This window comes from Mchenga conophoros, linkage group LG3 (genome assembly GCF_057382185.1).
Source record: "Mchenga conophoros isolate Kocher_MC1m ecotype Shallow Benthic linkage group LG3, M_conophoros_male_GT1.1, whole genome shotgun sequence".
Classification (NCBI taxonomy): Eukaryota; Metazoa; Chordata; class Actinopteri; order Cichliformes; family Cichlidae; genus Mchenga; species Mchenga conophoros.
The window spans coordinates 15,060,932-15,082,683 of record NC_140528.1 but is presented as its reverse complement, the minus strand read 5'-3'; the positions used below and the strand labels follow the sequence as shown (position 1 = coordinate 15,082,683).

General features: G+C 46.4%; 2 protein-coding genes across 8 annotated transcripts in view; one reads left to right on the top strand and one right to left on the bottom strand.

Annotated features, from left to right (window-relative positions):
• Positions 1-15,694, top strand: part of focad (focadhesin) — a 30,014-nt gene extending 14,320 nt beyond the window's left edge. For all 6 annotated transcript variants that reach the window (XM_085253651.1, XM_085253668.1, XM_085253684.1 and 3 more), the window contains 28 exons: positions 8-58; positions 192-275; positions 536-674; positions 2,034-2,222; positions 2,586-2,707; positions 2,808-2,900; positions 3,972-4,060; positions 4,768-4,809; positions 4,909-5,017; positions 5,103-5,219; positions 5,346-5,584; positions 5,659-5,748; positions 6,067-6,214; positions 6,797-6,916; positions 6,993-7,115; positions 7,216-7,293; positions 7,622-7,693; positions 7,805-7,907; positions 8,080-8,160; positions 8,230-8,358; positions 8,438-8,553; positions 8,907-9,167; positions 10,982-11,071; positions 11,634-11,811; positions 11,941-12,038; positions 12,274-12,525; positions 12,614-12,689; positions 15,474-15,694. In XM_085253651.1, the coding sequence (XP_085109777.1) occupies positions 8-58; positions 192-275; positions 536-674; positions 2,034-2,222; positions 2,586-2,707; positions 2,808-2,900; positions 3,972-4,060; positions 4,768-4,809; positions 4,909-5,017; positions 5,103-5,219; positions 5,346-5,584; positions 5,659-5,748; positions 6,067-6,214; positions 6,797-6,916; positions 6,993-7,115; positions 7,216-7,293; positions 7,622-7,693; positions 7,805-7,907; positions 8,080-8,160; positions 8,230-8,358; positions 8,438-8,553; positions 8,907-9,167; positions 10,982-11,071; positions 11,634-11,811; positions 11,941-12,038; positions 12,274-12,525; positions 12,614-12,689; positions 15,474-15,547 (3,363 nt within the window). In that variant the 3' untranslated portion in view covers positions 15,548-15,694. The remainder of the gene's footprint in view (positions 1-7; positions 59-191; positions 276-535; positions 675-2,033; positions 2,223-2,585; positions 2,708-2,807; positions 2,901-3,971; positions 4,061-4,767; positions 4,810-4,908; positions 5,018-5,102; positions 5,220-5,345; positions 5,585-5,658; positions 5,749-6,066; positions 6,215-6,796; positions 6,917-6,992; positions 7,116-7,215; positions 7,294-7,621; positions 7,694-7,804; positions 7,908-8,079; positions 8,161-8,229; positions 8,359-8,437; positions 8,554-8,906; positions 9,168-10,981; positions 11,072-11,633; positions 11,812-11,940; positions 12,039-12,273; positions 12,526-12,613; positions 12,690-15,473) is intronic.
• Positions 15,695-15,719: 25 nt separating this feature from the next.
• hacd4 (3-hydroxyacyl-CoA dehydratase 4) lies at positions 15,720-21,671 on the bottom strand. 2 transcript variants are annotated; one of them, XM_085253990.1, is made up of 7 exons: positions 20,971-21,671; positions 20,408-20,514; positions 19,615-19,742; positions 19,418-19,527; positions 17,323-17,429; positions 16,860-16,991; positions 15,720-15,858 (listed from the first exon to the last, which is right to left on the bottom strand). In XM_085253990.1, exons 2-7 carry the CDS (start codon positions 20,418-20,420, stop codon positions 15,782-15,784), a joined length of 567 nt encoding a protein of 188 aa, XP_085110116.1. In that variant the 5' UTR covers positions 20,421-20,514; positions 20,971-21,671; the 3' UTR covers positions 15,720-15,781. The 2 variants fall into 2 exon arrangements, with proteins under 2 accessions (XP_085110116.1, XP_085110108.1); XM_085253982.1 differs by having other exon boundaries at positions 21,077-21,670.
• Positions 21,672-21,752: the final 81 nt, after the last annotated feature.

The window sequence follows — 21,752 nt, the reverse complement described above, 5'->3', positions numbered from 1 at the left end:
CTCTTAGAAATTAAAAGAAGAGGTGGTCAGCATTCTGTGGACTTATGCTCTGAGCGAGGTCTGTATATACTGTATCTACACACACAGCTGACATGATGACTCCTACATGCACAAATATGCTGTGATGTCGCATAAGTTTCATCATTTTGTAGGAAACAGAAACATGTGTCTGCACCTTTGTGTTGTAACAGGATCCAGAGGTGTCCAGCTGTGGCTACAGGGCTTTGGCAGACTTTCCTGAAACAGACCACACCATAAACCACCTTCCTGAGGCAGTTAAGAGTCCTGCTCCACTCTCATAACAACATCATAGCAGTTTGACTGACTCGTGCTTTCTAACATATTAGCCAGATCATTTTGCAATGTTTCTTTATTAATTGTCCTCAGACGTTAGTCGGATGTAATTATGCGGCACTAGTTAATGAGGAAGCTGACCGTTTCAGTTGTTTTAGCGTGTTCAGAAACATTCCTGTACGCCGCCGTGTGTCCGCTCTCTGTTTGAATCGTCCTGCTCTTCTCTTCTCTTTGGTTGAAGGCCCGACCACCTGCAAAGCTGCCTGAAAACGAAGAAGATGAACAGAGTAAAGAAAAGGAGGAAGAGGAGAAGGATCTCTCCGTCCCAGGCTCATCTTATGTGAAGCTGATGACTCTCACCACCTCGTCTGTTCTTCCAGGTAAACCGGAGCAGCCAACAAACCAGCAGGTTGTATCCTGTGGTCCCGACAGAATAAAGTGCTTCTAGAGATCCATCCAGGACACGAGACAGAGCAAGAGGCAGTCGACATCACAAAGCAGACATCCAACAATGAGTCTGGGGACCACAGCAGGACCCGACATAATCCACGTCTACTGTTGGAAGAAGCGTTCAGTGATCAGCGGTCTATAGATATGGGGAATGCTAAAAGCACGAACACAGGACAGAACCATCAAACCACGGCCCGATTACTCGCCTCTCCACGACACAGGAGCTGCTCTGTGAAGCTGTGGAGGCACATGAGCCAGTACACGACTCTGAAAGGCATTAGAAACAACACAAGCACAGGCTCCTGGTTCGTTGCTATCATGTCATTCTGACAGTACAAGAGCACTTGAGACTAGGCAGACCAGCCTGACTCCATGCCCCACTCATGCACACTGACCTGCTAGTTACTGTGCTTCAGCGCACTGCTAATATTCATCAGGACCTGTGGAAGACAGTACTGGAGTGTGCAGTGTACAAAGACAACGTCCCAGCTTCTGTCTGCACAGGCTTCAATCCCCAAAGCCAGCTCATCACTAAGAGGTGATGTCATCAAATGTCATCCTGTAGATGGATGACATCAAGCTGTGTGGGAGGAGTCAGTGAGATCCACCTGGGTATACCAGAGCCAGCAGGATGAAGATCAGTCAGAGCCACATCCTTGCAGATGCTAAAACAGATGCTGAGAATCCAGATGACTGGTAGAAAGATCCAGATCCTTAGAGCTGTGGTAGGAGGGAGTCTACCACGGCTGCAGACTGTGCAAAGGTGCTACGGACATTTTCCACCACGTAGTAGCAGGATGTAAGATGCAAGCTGGGATAGCATAAACTCAAAGCACAACCAGGAAGCTGTAGTGTATAGAAACAGCCGCGTCACATATGGACTAGAAGCCCCGTCGACCCGGTAGTAGGGCTAAGGGCCGGGGGTGCTTCAGCTTCCAGAGTAGCAGGGACCGGAGAGGTCAAGAACAAAGTGGTCTTAGTGGCAGCAGGAGCGTTGGAGGCTGTAACCCTGAAAGCAGCTGTGCAGGAGAGTGCAGTCCTGGGACCGCTAAGATACTTTAGGAACACGTGTATGCTACATGATTTAAAACATTTTGTTTAGCACAACTGTTCACAACCATCCACATCACAGCTGTTTGAGCTGTTTGAGCATACCTGCACAGAAACAGACACCAGGTGTTTGTGTTTCCTGCTGGTTCCCTGGAGAGATCGTGGATCTGTCACATCTGCATGTGATACTGAGTAATGCTGATGATGGTGCACTGATGGTGTTTCTTTTATGTTCCCAGCCTTCGAGCTCTTCCTGACGTCACTGGTGAGGCAGGAGATGAGTCAGATGCCACGGGGAATCTACTTCTCAGCCCTGAGGGGGGGTAACCTCCGCTCAGACCGGGGTAAAACGGTGGCAGGAATCCCGTCGTTCATGCTCAAGACCTACGAGAAAAACAAGCAGCCTGGGCTGAAGCCAGGACTAGCAGGTGACCCAGTAACAGCTCATTTAGCTGGTCTCAGTGACATCGACTGTGTGGTGTCGTCGAATGTGACTATGAACATGTCAGCTGCTTTGCCTTTCACATGGGTCAAATCTGTCAGTCAGCATATCAAAGTTATGTTTCTTAAATTGGTGAGGAAGGGAGAATATGTGGAGCTACAGGAAGGGACGTCTTTCTGAGGAGAGGTTTGGAAAATGAAGATAATCTGCAGATTTAATCTGTGTGGTTTTCATGAAGCCAGGACATGGTGGAGATTTCTAACCCACGCGTGCTGAACAGTGTGTCTGTGTACCAACATGTTACTGTTGGAAGCACCATTATAACTCACCCTTTCTGTCTGTGGTGCAGCTGGGCTGCTCCTGTCGTACAGTTTGTCTGTGCAGACCGATCGTGCTGGGAGACCCATCAGCCGCTTCCTGGTCAGCCGCAGCCGCAGCTACCAGCAGACGCTGACAGCCCTCGTTCATGAAGTACGTGATGTCTCCTTCCTTTCCTTTCACGCTTGTTCTTTGTCGTGTACGCAGAGCTTGAAAGAGGAACTGTTTCCTTCTTCTGTATTTTGGTGCACAGGTCAACATCCAGCCCTCTGAGTGGCACCGTGCCCTCCTGCTGCCACAGGCCTGGAGGGGCTTCATGAGCCGAGCTTTCTACGCCGTTATGGAGGTTTGTGCAGGTGTTACAAAAGCATACAGTAAAGACCTCTGACCTTACAGTAAAGGCCTCTGACCTTACAGTAAAGGCCTCTGAGGCCTCTGACCTTACAGTAAAGGTCTCTGAGGCCTCTGACCTTACGGTAAAGGCCTCTGACCTTACAGTAAAGGCCTCAGAGGCCTCTGACCTTACAGTAAAGGCCTCTGAGGCCTCTGACCTTACGGTAAAGGCCTCTGACCTTACAGTAAAGGCCTCTGAGGCCTCTGACCTTACAGTAAAGGTCTCTGAGGCCTCTGACCTTACGGTAAAGGCCTCTGACCTTACAGTAAAGGTCTCTGAGGCCTCTGACCTTACGGTAAAGGCCTCTGACCTTACAGTAAAGGCCTCTGACCTTACAGTAAAGGTCTCTGAGGCCTTTGACCTTACGGTAAAGGTCTCTGAGGCCTCTGACCTTACAGTAAAGGCCTCTGAGGCCTCTGACCTTACAGTAAAGGCCTCTGACCTTACAGTAAAGGCCTCTGAGACCTCTGACCTTACAGTAAAGGCCTCTGACCTTACAGTAAAGGCCTCTGACCTTACAGTAAAGGCCTCTGAGGCCTCTGACCTTACAGTAAAGGCCTCTGACCTTACAGTAAAGGCCTCTGAGGCCTCTGACCTTACAGTAAAGGCCTCTGACCTTACAGTAAAGGCCTCTGACCTTACAGTAAAGGCCTCTGAGGCCTCTGACCTTACAGTAAAGGCCTCTGACCTTACAGTAAAGGTCTCTGAGGCCTCTGACCTTACGGTAAAGGCCTCTGACCTTACGGTAAAGGCCTCTGACCTTACAGTAAAGGCCTCTGACCTTACAGTAAAGGCCTCAGAGGCCTCTGACCTTACAGTAAAGGCCTCAGAGGCCTCTGACCTTACAGTAAAGGCCTCTGACCTTACAGTAAAGGCCTCAGAGGCCTCTGACCTTACAGTAAAGGCCTCTGACCTTACAGTAAAGTCTCTGACCTTACAGTAAAGTCTCTGACCTTACAGTAAAGGCCTCAGAGGCCTCTGACCTTACAGTAAAGGCCTCTCAGGGTTTGGTTTTGTTGGCAGGGTCGACGTGCTGAGTTAGAGATGCTCCAGAAACAAGGCAAAGAGGATCCACAGGAGCTGCAGTACAAGCATCACTGTGCCTGGCTGTGGTGAGACCCACACTCATGCTTGCTTGTATATGTGTAGACTGTGTGTATAAATGGTAGTGCTTTTGTACATCGTCTCTAATCTTACTGTAATGACTGTAGTGTGTGTGTGTGTATCCCTGCTGTGTGGGCCAAACTTCACATCAACACTTTGTGGTAACATCTGCACTATGTAGCCAAAATAACTGGTTCTGAACCAGCAACCTCCTGACCAGTAGACCACCTGCTCTCCCTCCTGACCATGAAGAGAGTGAATCATGGTTTTCAGGCATGTCAGTCACAGGTTATAAAGCCTGTGGGACGGTGTCGTGATCGGATGCAACAAGCATAGTTGTAAAATGTCGTGTTCACGCTTCTCCGTCTCGCAGATGGAGGAGTCTGGTTGGGCAGTTATCAGGAGACTGGTACTGGTCTGACTTTGGTGGTGGAGGGATGATAGTGCGGCTGTTTTTTAGAGGTTGGGCTCAGCTGCTTAGTTCTGGTGAGAGGAATTGTTAATGCTTCCAAATACAAAGACATTTGGGACGATTTCCTGCTCCCAACATGAACGTGTGCACAGGAAGAACCTGACTGGCCTACAAAGAGTCCTGACTTTGACCCAGCAGAACATCTGTGGGATGAATTGGAGCGCAGACTTGTTTAGAAAGCATGGAGGGAAGCATTCACGTTCTTCATCTTTTTAATGTATTTTTCTCATGTTTCTGACACAGGGCCAGAGATCAGCTGGCAGATGTCATCAAAGCTGCTACAAAGTGAGTCCCCTGGTCGCTCTGTTTAGGGAAACGTTTGGTGAGCTGTGCAGAGTAACCTGATGTGAGCACTGTGAAATGACTTTCTGTGGATCGTTTCAGGGACAGTCCTGTTGTTCAGGGAAATGCCATCTTGGCTCTGAGCGGCCTCGCCGCTGTTCTCGCCAAGTATGAGAGCAACCTGCCCACTGATGGTGACGGCAGCCTGGGGGTGAGACACCGCAGGGTCCTGTTACACACTGTTTGCTATTTCATAATCATATAGATGCTTAGCTCAGTGCTGTTGGACTTGATAGGCTGGACCAGAGTTTGTGGCCACAGGAAGCTGGTTGACCATGGTGCTGGACACCCTGCTCAGCATCAGCAGCAGCAGCTTCAAGGCCACAGGACGAGTTTTCCCCTGGTTTCTACACGTGAGTTTCATCAGAAGCCGTGATTGGCAGATGATTCGAGTTATTTAAACGCTGTGACAGTTGTTGTGAATAGAAAGTTGCTTTCTTGCATTGATCACCTTCATCCTGTGCTGCCGGCCTCCTCAGCGCTCCTACTCGGGTGAGAACACAGCGAGCACCATAGCGCGCTCCTGTGCAAGCCTCGCCCTGTCGCTGCTCGTCTCCGTGCTCGTGGTGTGGCAGCGGGACAGTCTGACCCACATCCTGTCGGCACTGCGGGCCGGCCTCCCGGGCTCCCCCGCCGCAGACGACTCCCAGGCCATCCAGTTCCACTCTGGGCTCGGTCTGGGCATGGTGCTGTCCACCCTGCTGCACCAGCGCCTCAGGTACAGTCTGCAGGAGGAGATTCTGATGTGAACCAACAGCGTAACGGTTACTGACTGCCTCTGTCCTCTGTCAGTGATGAGTCTGCTCAGAAGGATGCTGATCTCCTCTTTGGCCCTCTGGATGCTCTGGAAGGTTCCTCTTTCAACCCCAACCTGGAATACAAGTAGGTCCTCTTATGAATAGAGTAAATGCACACTGACATCACACGGTTGGTAGGAAGCTGAGAGAGTGTCACTCACAGCTAGAAGGAGTGTGTGGAGTGTACACAGTGTCCCTGTGTGGCATCCGTCCATCATCCAGAAACATTACATGATGTTAACGGGAGATTCAGCTGTTACCAAGGCTGCATTCATGCTGCTGCTCGTTTGGCACATTTACTCTTTTTCACAGACACATCTGGAAGCATGTTAGGATATTCAACAGTGAAACAGCGGTTAGCATATTAAACGTGGTCTTTCCATGTTCTGCCTTCTTTCCTCAGCACTGGCTGCATACTGGGTCTGGGGCTAGTGCTGTCTGCCTTCTGCAGCAGTGGACAGAGGAGTCGACATGTCCGTGTCAGCCTAACGCTCGACAAGCTGCTGGCCAACCTGCAGGACTGCAGTGGGCGGGGACGCATGGAGCAGGAGGTAAGCAGCCCTGCACACGGCTCGCACGCTGACACAGAGCCGAGGTCCTGAATCTGATACAGGATCAAGTCTTTGATTGTAACTGTCTGCTCACACACGCTTGTGATAGAAGAAGCTGAGATAGTACTTAGTTCTGTCCAGATCTTTGATGAATTATCTACTAAAGACAGTTTCTGCTACATGAAGAGTTAAAACTTTGAGCCTGATGGTGATGTGTGAACTTTGACCTATGACCTCGAAGCACTAAAATCCAATCCAATCCAACTTTATTTATATAGCACATTTAAAAACAACAAAGTTGACCAAAGTGCTTTCCAATAATAAAACAGAGATAGCAGTTAAACCCATACTTTAAATGGTGCATCTTATGATCTTTACTGTACGACTGGAACAGATTCGTCTTGTGTAAGCTGTAAAAACGTGTCGTCGTGACCTTGTAGAGCAATAAAAAGTGTAACACAGATAAGCTTTGTTTGCAGCTGTCCAAGGTGGAGACGTTTCACGGCCAGTGTGGGGTGAAGGCTGAAAACTGTGTGCCGTACAAAGTTTTCACTGACCTTCACATGTGGTGTGTGTGTGCAGGTCTTGGCGTACTCTGTGGCGTGTGTGAGCGTTTCAGCGTTCAGCGCAGGTCTTATTGACGCTGCCAAGGCGGAGGAGGTGATGGACACGCTGCGCAGCCTGACTGAGGAGAGCCAGCAGGTCAGTAGGTAGCTGATGGAGGTCATTCTGGCTCCAGCAGCTCTTTGTGGTTTTATTGATGACCCTGTGTCCCCAGACCCCGGGCTTCTCCCTGGCTCTGGGGTTAGCGGTCCACGGGCTGTCGGTGTGCGGCCACGGCAAAGCAGAGCACATCCACCCTCACCTGCTCGCAGCCTGGATCAAAATCTTACTGGCTGAGGTACAAAACCTGACGTTCATGTTCATGTAAACGATGTCCAATCACGTGAAATGATGTTTGGGGTCCCAGCGCTGACCTCCGTGCTGCCTTTGTGTTACAGGGCTGTCCCACCATGCAGCGGCTGGCTGCTGTCAACGGGCTGGTGGCTTTGGTGGGGTCAGAGAGTTACCTCATTCAGGTGAGACGCCTGCAGCTGTTGGAGCTGAGCATCAGCATGTGCTTCACTCAGTCCCTGAAAACATGTCGTCACCAGCTGCTGTTTCTCAGGATGTTTGTTTGGTGGTTTCAAGCATGTGGAGGAGGATTGAGCTCATGTGACCCTGTAAGGTTTTAGGAATCACCATGGTTACCATAGGAACACACTGGCAAACCCAGCATTAAAAAAGATGTGACAGAAGTGCAGATGTGTGGAGCCATGTGAAGTGTCCCCGTGTTCACAACGAGATGCAGACACACCTTAGTTGCAGCTAAAGTTACCGACTGATGCTGATTCTCCTCTGATGCAGCTGAAGAGTGAGACGGAGCTCGTGTCCAAGCAGCACAACAGGCTGAATGAAGTTATTCGGGCCGTCACACAGGTCAGAGTTTACTTATCAAATATGACTTCACTCCCATTACTACACACCATACTTCCCCTCGCCTCACCTCGGAGCGTCTGTTTCATCCTCTTGTCGGCTCTCTGGTTGCAGATCGTCACGTTCTCTGGAGCCATCGGTTTGCAGTCCAACAGCGCCTGCTTGCTGGGACATTTGCATCTGGCCCACATCTGCAGCAGTCACAGTCACACAGCAGGTAACACAGGTGTCAGTGGGCGGAGCAGAGCTGGATGCAGCATCAGTAATCCTTTAAAATTCATTCCTCATAAAGTTTCAGCTCTTAGAGCACACACACATACAGACACACACATACACACACACACATGCTGGGAGCTACTGGGCACTAACTACTTTGATCCAACTCCCAGTTCCTCCAGATTTCAGTTACCTCTCAGAGAAAAGTGTCGTCAGATCCACGACGGAGTTCATCGCAGAAGCTGGACACAAAGGTTTGTGACATCTGCAGAGGTCGTTGTGTTTGAAGCTGTAACTCTGTAACATCCTCTCTCTGGGCCCAGGTCCTCAGGCCTCCCATCCAGGCCTGGTTAAGACCGCTCTCACCGCTTTGGCGTCAGTCGGCGCCTCTTTCCAGTATCCGCCCATCAACTGGAGCGCCGCTCTGTCTCCTTTAATGAGGATGAGCTTTGGTAAGAGTTGTCACTCAGTGCTGTCCGTGAAGCACAGCCACAGATCCTGTTCAGTCTGTGTTGTTGTTGTGTTTTGTAGGAGAGGATGTGCAGCACCAGTGTGTTGTACTGGCAGCCTGTCAGACCCAGTCCTCCCACAGCGCTGCTCTCTTTTTGGGCTCCTGGTTGTCCCCTCCCCTGGTCCACAGTCTCAGCGTAAGTCCAGTTGTGTATTAGCGCTGTGACAGCTGATATTCAGTTCTCCATCAGGTGTATAGGCTGGTCCACTTTAATCTGTTGTTTCTGGTGTCCAGCTTATATTTGAACAGCTAACAGAAACAGGTAACAGGAGCATCTCAGCCTCACCTCTGAGCTCAGCTGCTTCTCAGTCGTACAGCAGCTGAATAAACATCTGAATTAACAGCGTTTGGCTTCTGAAGCTGAACAGATGCTCTTTAACCGTGACACACATGCAGTCTGTCTCGTCACTGCTGTAGGAGAGCATGAGTCCAGTACCTGCTACAATGATGAAGGCTTTGAGATCCTTACTGGCTGTCTGTCTCCCCCAGTACCAGACCCGGGCCCACCTCTATGAGACTCTGGGCTCGTGGATGAAGCACGTGACTGAGGACAAGCTCCAGGTGTATGTGGAGAGTTTGGGGCTGCAGCAGTTTCAGGAGGACCTCCGACCCCAGCGCGCGTCCCTGTGTGGCTCTGTGCTGCGGGGCCTGGCTCAGGCCATGGCCCTCCCAAACCCCTCTAGCAGCTGCTGGACCATCCTCTGCTCTGCCACGGAGAAGATCTTCACCTTCCTGCCCGACCGAATCCAGGTGCAGTGTAACTGCTGACTGTTGTCTGTTATCACTGACATGTAGAAGCTTTTTCTTTGATACATGGCTCTGTCCCTGGTTTTACGCTCGGGGATCCTGATATCCTCTGATGCTCCCGTCCACCCACAGACACGAACAGGAGCATAAACCCATTTCATTCAAAGCAAGAAGCTGTGACACATGCTGTAGGTGTGCAGAGCTTCAGAGCTCGGCTGGAAATGAGCTTTTCTCTTCACCACAGCAGCTTCAGCCCATCGTTAGCTCAGCTGTAAGAACACGGGCCAAACACAGCATCATAATAACAGCAGTGGCAACTGTAACAGTTACAGTAACAGCTCACTTCACCACTTCAAAGGGAGCTCTGGCCCCTCCCTGCCTGTATCTCACATATCTGTTTCCTGTGCTCAGTTATTATATTAATGACATAAGTAATACATAATTATCTTGATGGATGTTGGATGAGGAGGCCTGATAGAAATGCCAGTCAGGTTTATAACAAGTGCAAAGACATGATGTGCAGCAGGTTCCTGTTAGTGTTCGTTTGATGTCGTCAAACTCAAAAGTTAAAGCTGTCGAACTCTTGGATACAAACTGGGTGCTTCAGTGAAACATGCAAACATTTGTACATGTGTTGGTGGGGTGGCTGTCTGGGTTTATTAGGACAACATTAAGTTTGCAAACATAAAAACAGGATGCAGTCATGATTACATCCGTAGCAGAACACACAGGACATGTCAGCTGGATAAACTGAGTGAATGGACACAGAGCATTCCCTCTGTGTGTGCAGACTAACTGTGGCACTGCGTGAAGAGCAGGTGGTCTGATGTAGGACAACAGCTGCTTAATAGGCCAGATGTTTTCAGCTGGAGAAAGGTGAGACGCAGGTCACGATGAAGTCTGGCTGTAGTCAGACAGATGTGTGTGCCAGTTCCAAAGACACTAACGACCTTCATCCCATCAGAGATGCAGGGTCTGCTCCTCCTCCTCTTCATGAGGAAGGATGTCACGTTTGATGCACCTGGTCAGAGAAGTGTTTACAGTTTGCTGCAGTCCATTTAAAGCTGATTCTGCCCGTAGAAGAAGACCTCTGGACCATGGTCACATGACCTCTTGGTCCATGATGCAGCTGTAACCAGCACATCTGCTCGCTCTGGCTGACAGTGATTTCTGTGACACAGCTGTCGCTGTTTCTGCCACTCCAGACCTCCTTTTACCTTTGTTTGTACAGGCCGTCACATTGAGACTCACAGGAGAGAGCTGATCTAGACCAGCATGTTCAAAGGACAATAAAAGAAACAGGAAAAATAGCTAAAGTTGTGTAAGGATCACGGGCAGTTACACTCATTTTAGCCTTTGTCCAAATCCTCTTGCTTCTGAACCTGTGGCATCATTAATCTCCTCAGTCTGAAGAACAGCACAGTGGTCGTGTTTCATGGTACTTGATGCCAGTGTGGCTACATTTCAGCTTTTGAATGGCTGGAATAATTTAGTTGATGATATATGCGCGCTGGTGTGTGTCGCCTCAGCTCGCCTCAGTTTAACAGCTGCTAATAGCTGAACCTGCTAGCCTGCTCTGTTCACCTTTCTGTGAAACCAGCTGATCTCCTTCAATCAGTCTTTGTCTGTTTTGAAACCCTGACTTTGTGCAGTCTAACAATGAAAGCCTTTTATTCGTCCTGCTGCTGGGCCCTGCTGGCATCCAGCTTTGCCTCTTTAACACATGAACACAGGTTCAAAGCTGTTTAAATGAGACATTTTAACTAAAAAATAACAATTTTTATGTTTGTGTTTGATTTCTTGTACATTTGTTTCAGGATAATGAAGTGGATCTGTATGTGGGCGTGGCCAAGTGTCTGTCTGAGATGTCTGACACAGAGATTGAGAGGATCATGAAAGTCTCTGAGGTACAGTCTTAATAACCCCAGCAGAAAATGAACAGAGGGACCACGTCCACTGTTTCCATGTGGGCAGAAGTACATTTGGTTTACAGGGTAAAACACATGTTGCTGGTCTCGTAGTGGAAGGAGAAATTGAATTAATTCCAGTCACCTGTAGCTCATATTGCTTTATTATTTATAGCTGTCAGTGTGTGGACAGTAAAACCTGCATTCTTCCTAATGCCCAGCAGGGGGCCCACTCTGAAAGCGTGCATTTCTAAAAGGAGTAAACGTTCAGTTTGACCAAATGTAACCATATAGTATTTAAGCTTTCAGTAATTTAGAGGAGTCTTCCTCACATGGTTACTTTGTTCACTTCAGCAGCAGTCGGCTCAAGGTGCTTTATACTGTAAGGTCGACCCTACAGTAATAACACAGAGAAAAGCCAACAATCATATGACCCCCTATGAGCAGCACTTTGGTGACAGTGGGAAGGAAAAACTCCCTTTTAACAGGAAGAAACCTCCTGCAGAACCAGGCTCAGGGAGGAGCGTGTGCTGTGGCTTTAACATCTCTGCGCTCTGTTTAGACTCAGATGGAGAAGACCTGCTTCATCTTAGCCTACCTGACCTCTCAGGGACGAGTGCCCCTCCTTAGTCTTAATGATGTCATTGCTGGGGTCCTCCGTGGTTGGCCAAGCCGCAGAGTGGGGTGGCTCCTCCTGCAGACGTTTTACCAGTGTCGCCTGGCAACCAGCATCAACACAGGTGAGACAGGAAGGCGTTCCTACTGCGTGGAAAGTGGATCTCTTCTGATCTAACAGACGACTGACACCTGTGTGTTTTATCATGGTGGTTGTCATTTAGTCAGCATGCTGAGCTCGCTCTTTGTCACAGGCATCTCCAGACGGATGGAGTGGCTCCTGCAGCTGATGGGACATATCCGAAATGTTGCCTACGGCGTAACAGACGTCCAGTGTGGAGACACCAGATCGGTATGTTTCTGAGTGACCCACAGTGACTCCCACACATCCTCCTCTTCCTCCCAGCAGCTGAGCTTAGCTAAATGCTGGTCCACCATGACGGTGCCATGTTTACTACAGTGATGGCAGCGAGGCTGCTCTCGAGCATCAGCAGCAGAGGAAAGCTTGCTGCTGTTTTCTTCTTCTGTGTATTTGAGTTGGTGGAAGCAGATTCTGTGTCGTGTTTCTAACTGAGTCTGCTCTATAGGCCACCGACTTCCTGTTCCAGCTCTTTGCTGCTGCAGTAGTTTCCTGGGGTGACCACATCATGCCACTCCTCTTTGGCATCCGGGTCCAGTGGTTTCCATGGCAGCCAGCCCCCAAGCCTCAGGCTCTAACACACGGTCTATATGGCGAGGAGTCGTCGGTGGACGGCGCCCTGTCCCAGTGCCTGTTAGCGATGTCCCACAGCCTCCCTCAGCTCCTGGACAAGGAGCCCTGGAGCAGCCAAACACCCAAGGTCAGTGTTTGCGCTGTGAACTTTGAACTTTAGCTCAACTTTCACTCGTTGTAAACGTGCAGAAGGGATGACCCCGTGTGTGTCTCAGTTCATAGACTGGCTGCTCAGCATCATGGAAGCTCCTGAGCAGAGCGTGTCAGCATCAACGGTCAGCACAGCCAAAGGTGAACAAAGCAGCCTTTTTCCTACTTACACACTCTGTTTGAGCCGCATGGCAGCACTACCCACAGACTGCTGTCTCCACAAAGTGCTTAATGAAATCAAAACAGTGAAATCCTGTTTGAACACAGCTGAGCTGGATTTAAATCACACCTAAATGAACAGTTTAATTAGATTATTATTATTACTGTCCTTGTGCAGGTCTCATTGAAATTAAGACCTGGCCTGAGTTTTGTCAGGTTCTTACATCCTCCAGGTAAAAACTTCACTGTAAAGCCAAAAGCACTCACCTCTCCAAACCACTGAGTGCAGGTGTTCAGTCACTTCTGTGGCCACAGGTGTAAAAGCCCGAGCAGCCGGGTGTTTGGTAGCGTCTACAGCACGTGCTGCTGATAGGATGGCACCTGAACACAAACTCCAGCTGAGGTGACAGAGTGGAAGCAACTGGGAACGACAGCGTCTCTGCTGTGGAGTGATAGGCCATCTAAAATCGAAGGGCGGGGTTGTTGTTTCTTCTTTACTGGTTTTGCCCCAGAAGCTAAAGCTTCGTGGTAAAGCCTGTATGTTCGGGTCTCCTTGTGAAATGCGTCGTGTGTTTCATGCACTGGTTCTTATGCAGCACTGTTCTTCTCTGAGTGGTTTATACTCATCCACGCACAGCTTTCTGTGCTTACATCGCACTGCTGTGGATGCAAATGTGTGCGTTCAGGTTAGAAGCCTGAATTTCAGCTCAGACACATGGAGTTTGTAGTTTCTGCTGAAATATTTCCGTCAGTGATCACAGAGACAGAGCAGTCCAACCAATCATAGCCTCCATGAACCTGGTTGTGTCGGAGCTCCTCCCTCACCACGTCCTCAGACAGGGTCGTTGGACTGTTAGGGTTTCTCTGCACTGCTGCAGGTTATCTCACAATATCACGTTACCATAGAGGGGGACTGTTGTGATTCGGCTCTATATACACAGCTGCAGTGATGTTTGTTAGCAGTAATTGTTTTTGGCCAAACGAGCTTCTGCTAACAGGCCTCATCTGTGGCCGTCTTTACATGAGAACTAAGGCACCATGTTTATTGACACACAGCTGACAGCACTGTCAGAAAACAAGGTGTGGAAAGAGCAGGCGTTACTGTAATCAGATTACTTTTTCCAGTAACGAGTAAAGTAAGGGATTACTATTGCAAAAACGGTAATTAGATTACTGTTACTTTCCCGTAGGAACGCTGCGTTACTGCGTTACTAAAACCGTGATTTTTTTGCGAGAACGTCTCACGACAGTGACGTAAGCGAGTGCGACGTTAGTGACAACAGCTGTGTGCAGATCAACAGTGGATCAGTATGAGCGTGCAGCGTTTAAAGCGTGGAAGCACTGACCTTACTTTGAGTTTGATTCCATAAAAAGGGACAAACATTAGCGTCCGTTGTGTGTGGGAAGAAAACTTCTTTTTACAGCGAAAAAAACCCTAAACCTCAGAGTAAGCACCGAGCAGCTACTGTAAGGTAAAAGAAAGACCTCCAAGTAAATAGCTTGCCCGCTCCAGCTCCTACGACCAAATACAAACAGTAACAGGAAGAGGGTTAGCTCAACCCACCACAACTTCCAAGCTAGCAAGGAGTATATATTCATGCGTTCACGTTCCCTAGAACACATCTGTGGCACACACATACTACACATTTATAGCATCTAACAAAAACAGGCATAATGATGACGATAACCGAACTAAAATTGCAATCAGGAACATCAGGGTGGCTAAATATGCATTATATGTGTGTTTTACAGTGTTGGAAAGAAATGACACCCAGCGCTCCCACAGGGGGATTGTAGAAAAGGGGAGGGGCCAGAGGGGTGCACTGTATTTATAGGGTTGCACCAAAGAAGAAGAACAATGAGGGGGGGCTCTAACTGATAATGAACACAACTACAGGCTTGGAGGTCCTAACAGTCAGGTATAACAGGAACGGTTTGGGGGTTATAACAAGATGTGATTTATGACCGTGTTACACTACGTGATGCGAAAGTCACTTCTTCCACTGACCGCTGCAGCTCACCTGCACCAGGGTAAACCTCCGCCTGCCCCAGTCCTGCTTTACAGGTGAAAATAGAGCAACAGGACCGCTGAGTCTGTGACTTTATTTATTTTCTGCTGTGTTTTACTTGCATCTATTTGAAAGAGTGAGTGTAAACACACAAAATATTTTATTTTATGTGCTGGAATGTGCAGAAAATAGGTTTAAATGTTTCTTCCAGTCAGAGAATGTTGCATATAATTAAATTTTTGCTTGATGCATAAAGTTAAAAGATTAAAACTAATAAAACAAGTTTTAAAAAGAGACTTTTCCATTTGATTACATTTTGTATGATGGATTATGCAGAAAAAGTAGAATTGAAAGATCTATCGCTTTATCACCTCTTCAGGTTGTAAATCGTGTTTTTAAAATGTAACTAAGTAACTAATTACCTTTGAAAATAAGTAATCAGTAAAGTAACAGGATTACTTTTTGGGGAAGTAATTAGTTACTGATTACTTTTTTCAAGTAACTTGACCAACACTGACTTTAAGAGAGGTTTACTCAAACATCATGGTGAAACAAATGATCTGGCCTTCAGAACAGCCATCTGATCTCTGATTCCTCTGATCCCTCTGATCCCTCTGATCTCTCTGATTCCTCTGATCTCTCTGATTCCTCTGATCTCTCTGATTCCTCTGATCCCTCTGATTCCTCTGATCTCTCTGATTCCTCTGATTCCTCTGATCTCTCTGATCCCTCTGATCTCTCCTGTGCTTCCTTCCAGCTGCTCTGTTGGCGCTCAAGTCCTCTGCAGAGTTCAAGAAGAAAGCCGTGTGGACCAGAGCGTACGGCTGGTAGCCCAGAGGAGCCTCGGTGTCCTGCTCAGGCGTTGCTGCTCGTACACAAAGAGACGCACGGCTGCTGGTCTGAGCTGTGGGCATGTTTAATGTTAGACAGTAACTGTACTGTAGGAATCTGTGCTGTCAATAAAAGTGCAACAAATCATTTTGGGTTTAGAACATCCTTTTCTCTCTTTACAGCAGATCGTTAAATTCGACTTCATCCGTAACTCCAGCGAGCTGTGACTTCATGTTACTTCCTCTTCCTGTTCCACTTCTCCAGGTGGTGGTGCCTCTCCTTCAGCAGCTGCCCGACTGTGAGCGAGGCTCCTGAAAACATTGCCAAAAACCAAACAGTGCTTTACATCACAGTTACTGTACAGTTACACAGTAACTTCATTCATGACACCAGTTTAACATCCCCAGATAGAAGATCCTCCTCAGTGTTGTCACCACAGACCTGGTCAGAAAGCTCGGACACTATGATGATGTGACAGTGAGGCCTGTAACTGTTCTTCATCGTCCTAGTCTTCCTCAGGAAACTGTCACACGTAGTTTTTCCAACAGTAACAAATCAGGAGAACCTGAGAACGTTTTCTTTTCCTTCAGTGTTCTAGCTCAGGTGGATTTAGGTCGTGTTACTGAAGCGACCGACCTCTGTGTCTCTCTATCAGCCTGACAACGGCACGACTAACCGCCTCATTAACCCTCGTCCAACCAGCATGTTTAACATACAAGGACGAGCGACTGAGGACCACAACAGTGACCTCATGTTAAAAAACTAGTAACGGTAACATATGTCTTAGTTATGTAACGATTATGCAGTATCTAAAGAAAAAAGTAAAACTGTCTCTGCAACGTTGCAATGCCGATGCTGCAAGTATGAAATGTATAGTTTAATCTGTTTTACAGCTTTTATTACGTTTAATCCACATGATTACTCAAACTTTACTGGCATCAGAGCTTTCAGTCACTTTAAGCATCATTTGTTCTGTATTTGCATGAAGCAACTAGTCAGAGTCAAACTGACCGCAAAGTAAAAAGGCCCAGAGCTGCACGGGGAAGGTGTGTGTAAATATGGACAGAGTCAGATCAATGCCCACCAAGAGTGAGTCTGATTTATCGAGAAAAGCTTTAACGTGGCTGCACGCGGGGGGAAAGAAGCTGAAACAACCACAGCTAATCAAAGTAGTGGCTGACGGAGGACGACTGCAGTGACCATAAGTGTAAAGGAGGAGCTTGGACTCAAACTATCGTGGATCAGTGCAGCCGTGCTGCGTTTCAGCAGGTCAGGTGACTGTGATGTCACAAAGGGTTGTTCTCCGTCTTACCAAGAGTGAGGGCGGGCAGGTAGAGCGCCAGCACCAGGGGGAGGTGGCTGTTTGGAGCTGTCGTTGAGTTGAGTGGACACGACTGGGAGGCCGTTTGCTCAGCATAAGGCAGCGCCTGATAGATGGTGGCAGCTGAGAGAAACAAAAAGGGGAACAAACGCTTTGACTTCATCCACTATCACAGTGTTGTTGGCCTGTGTGTCACTGATATACAGGACGTTCCAGCACTTCTGCTTACAGGCAGCACAACGGTTACTCACTGCAGCTGGAATGCACTGTGCTCATTTCCTGGCTTCATATCATCAGCTCTGCTTGGCTAACACATTTCCTGTTTGCTCCCAGCACTTCCCTTACACAACACTCTGACCACACAATGAACCTCTTAATGTTGAGAAGTCAAAGTACTTATGAGCTCAGCTCTCAGTTTGTTGGAATAAAAGATGGAAACGTAATGATTCAACACCTTCAACGATGACTGTGAGGATGTATAAGGGGATCCAGAGCGTGTAGCGAGTCCACAGCATGGTGCTGGACGGCGTATCCATGACACACAGCAGCTCGTGAGGATACCTGTCATCAAACCACAGGCACAGCTTATTGGACGAGAAACAATGTTTGCATCTGGAAATCCAAATGTACTCAAATCATCACGTCGTATATCACAATGCAGCTACATATGGTGTAGTACGAATACGGCATTAAGGATATTATCATTATTATCATTACTATTATTATTATTATTATTATTATTATTATTATTATCATTATTATTATTATCATTATCATTATCATTATTATTATCATTATCATTGTTATTATTATCATCATTATTATCATTACTATTATTATTATTATTATTATTATTATCATTATTATTATTATCATTATCATTGTTATTATTATCATTATCATTATTATTATTATTATCATTATCATTATTATCATTATCATTATTATCATTATCATTATTATTATCATCATTATTATCATTACTATTATTATTATTATTATTATTATCATTATTATTATTATCATTATCATTGTTATTATTATCATTATCATTATTATTATTATTATTATTATTATCATTATCATTATTATCATTATCATTGTTATTATTATCATTATCATTATTATTATTATTATTATTATCATTATCATTATTATCATTATCATTATTATCATTATCATTATTATCATTATTATTATTATCATTATCATTGTTATTATTATCATTATCATTATTATTATTATTATTATTATCATTATCATTATTATCATTATCATTATTATCATTATCATTATTATTATCATCATTATTATCATTACTATTATTATTATTATTATTATTATCATTATTATTATTATCATTATCATTGTTATTATTATCATTATCATTATTATTATTATTATTATCATTATTATCATTATCATTGTTATTATTATCATTATCATCATTATTATTATTATTATTATTATTATCATTATTATTATTATTATTATTATCATTATTATCATTATTATCATTATTATTATCATTACTATTATTATTATTATTATTATCATTATTATTATTATCATTATCATTATTATCATTATCATTATCATTATTATTATTATTATTATTATCATTATTATTATTATCATTATCATTATCATTATTATCATTATTATTATCATTATTATTATTATCATTATCATTATTATTATCATTATTATTATTATTATTAGAGACATTGTTGAAATTGTGCCTTCAGAACAGTCAGTCTGTCCACAGCATTGGAACAAATGTGGATGTTTGCACTTCAAATATTTAGATGTGAGTGTGTGAGCACGTTAACCTTCTACAGCACAGATCATCATTGTTCGTATTAGTATTATGTGTGTGTAAATACGCTCCCTCCTCAGGCCTGGGCCCGGTGTTATGGAGATCACCATGAATCAGAACACCAACGCCGGGTCACGGGCCGGTGCCTGAGTCGTTTCAGGCTCTGCTGTGGTTTTTATTGTTACTCTGTTTTCTTCCTGTGTTGTGAATAAATCTTCGGTACTGGTTTCATTTTGTTGTGTTTATCTGCAACACCTTAAAGGCCGGACTGTGGTGCAAAAGGTTGGGGACCGCTGGTGTAAATAATAAGCTGCTCCACCAACACTCATTAAAGCTCCAGTCAGACATGCTTGGTTTTGTATCAACATGTTTTCTTTTTCTTTGGTTTCTTTTTCACAGAAATAACCAAAGATATTTCCACTGCGACCTGATATCAGTGGATCTCACACTGGAATGTAAACTGGCTGTTTAGGGGGGGGTTCCTGCCCTGGGTATCTGCTTAGAGGGAAAGTGAGACTGCCGTGGTTTAAAATATGCACATAGTTTGACACATCAGTAAAATAATTGCATCAGTGCTGAGAGGTCAGGTCCAGGCAGTGCTGTTCAATTGTAAGGAGCTAAAAGCTTCTTAAAGCTCTGCATCCTGTGCTTTTAAAATGATTTAACAAAGTAAAGTTGAAGTTTGAATGCCGATGTGTTTGTGCATCACTGTAAAACCTGCGGTGCTTACCGGAGGAGGTCCAGGACGTTCCAGAAGAAGAGCTGCACACACACCACCGGTTTACTCTGCAGCTCCTCCAGCATGATGATCATAATCAACAGAAGGTTCTTCTCCATCACCTGAGGAGCAGGAAGACAGCGTGTCCGTGCATCAATCAAAGATAACAACAATGATAAAAATCATTAAACTTTGAGCTGCGTACGCACTTGGATGAAGCGAGGAAGGAGTCGGGCTTTCTCGATGCCGTCTGCAATGTGGAAAAGCTCCAGAATGGAGAGCAGCTGGCAGAGACTCATCACAAAGCCCACAGAGTAAAAGGTGTCGGCCAAAGCATCTGCAGTCACAAACAACATGTGCGGGATGCTCATCAGTCCTAACTTGGAAATATACTTCTTAGTCAACTTATGAAGCATTTGGAGCGATGTCTGTGTTTACTGGAAACTTCACTCAGCAACAGCAAATGAGCCTTTACAGAGAAACGAGCAGCGCGGTCCCTGTTTGTGTCCCACAGCAACCTCACGCAACAAGCGAACGAAGGCACAGAAAGGATACCACGTCAAAGAGCTCTGAGAGAAAGCGTTTAACGTCAGGAGAAAACACAGTCTAACATGATGTGAGAGCGCTAACAGCCAGACTAGCAGGAGGCTGCTGCTCCATGAACTCCTCTGATGCAGCTCTGCAACTCAAGTTTTCACAGGAGGATTTGGGGGAAGCAGATAATGTCTGAATACCTTTTCTTAAATACATAAATTAGCTCGATGAGGCTTAATGAGATTTAAACGACGGCCTGATCAAACCGAGCCTGGAGTCTAAGCTGGGTGTTTTTCTATATCGGTCCAAGCGTCCGTACAGCATCGGTCCATCGCTCAGGGTAGCACTGCCATCTTAGCGCCTTTATTATTTACTTTGACCTGCACAGCTGCTCCACAGACCGTTCACTTCCTGGAAAAGTCAGACTAATTCAGATTAACTGAGACTGGTAAGTTTTCCTAACCTTACCTTGGCCGAACATGAGAAACCTGGCGACAGTATTAGCCAGTATCCACGTGTGGCCACAGAACTGGAACAGGTTGTATGAGAAACTGTAGGCGAGTCTGAAGCTGAACCTGCAGAACAGGAATAAGGACACAGATTCGTTACTGTGGTTTACACAACGATGATGATGATAGAGGTGACAGCAGCTCACTTGCTAAACGTTGTGCTGAGGCACAGTGGCATGAATCCAGCCATCAGTGCTTGCTATCTGTGTGAGCTGCTGCACTCATCCCAGCGCTCTCTCAGGTCAGCTGATGCTTCCCTGCTCCACACATGCAACACAAGCTCAGCGATGCAGCAGCTTCCACAGTCGTGGCTCCAACACTGTGGAAGTATTTCCCCCTGCACGAGGCTCCCTCACTAAGCTGTCCTTCGGTGCTGACTGAGATCTTTAGTTATTCTGCTGTTGTTCAACCTCTACAGCTCTACTGCGGACTCTGGCCTGTATTTGTATCATTGTACGTGTTCAAATCTAACAGTCTGTTACCTAAAAGGTGTACATCTGTAATCAGATTACTTTTACTTACAGACCAGACTTGCATCCATCACTAGACGTGTGGATGCGTCTGAATGAGTGAGTGTAAGTAGCAGCAGATCCCAGAGAGACTCCTCACTTCCTCCGTATTCACTTACATTGTCCTCCTGAAGTCTCGTCTCCGTCCAGTTTGGACTCCTCCGAGTTCAGCGTGTGAGGAAGATCATGTTCCCCTAACCGGACACTCCTCCTCCCTTCACAAGAGAAAGCAGAAAGAACACACAGCGGCCAATCCGTGTAGCTTCCTCACGCCAGCTGCAGCACCCACGACTTCCCCACAGTAACACAGAAGGCTGTGGACTCCCGGGCAGCACTGACACAGGCAGACACGAGCATGTAGAGACAGGCGCACGCATACACAAGCGGTGAGTCACGGAACTACACAGCACATGAAGCCAGACATCATCCACAGTGGAAGCTGTGGCTACCGTGGAGGACAGCGTGGAACAAACTGTGGCTTTTACCTCCTGAAGCTTCCGTTTTATGTTTAAACACCACCTGGGTTCAACCTGCACCAATAAAGTGTACAGGTGTACCACACCGATCAGTGCGATCAGCTAACCAGACCGACAAAACACTAGAATGTAGCTGAACAGAAGCATCAGCTCTTCAGATGTTCTGTCTACAAAGGCGGGACAAAAACTTACACGTAACTGCATCTGTTCTCAGACAGCGCTGTCACGGATCTCTCTGTTTGCATCCACCGGTGACGTTACTGCCACCCTGCGGCTGAGGCTGGTTACTGCACAGACAGCTCCACTGGTTTCACACTGA

What these genes read in the sequence shown, in the direction of transcription:
- hacd4 (XM_085253982.1), bottom strand. An exon ending in TCCTTCCTCGCTTCATCCAA is followed by an intron (nt 19,528 to 19,614) that starts GTGCGTACGCAG and finishes CCTGCTCCTCAG; the next exon opens with GTGATGGAGAAGAACCTTCT. An exon ending in CCTGCCCGCCCTCACTCTTG is followed by an intron (nt 15,859 to 16,859) that starts GTAAGACGGAGA and finishes CAATGTTTTCAG; the next exon opens with GAGCCTCGCTCACAGTCGGG.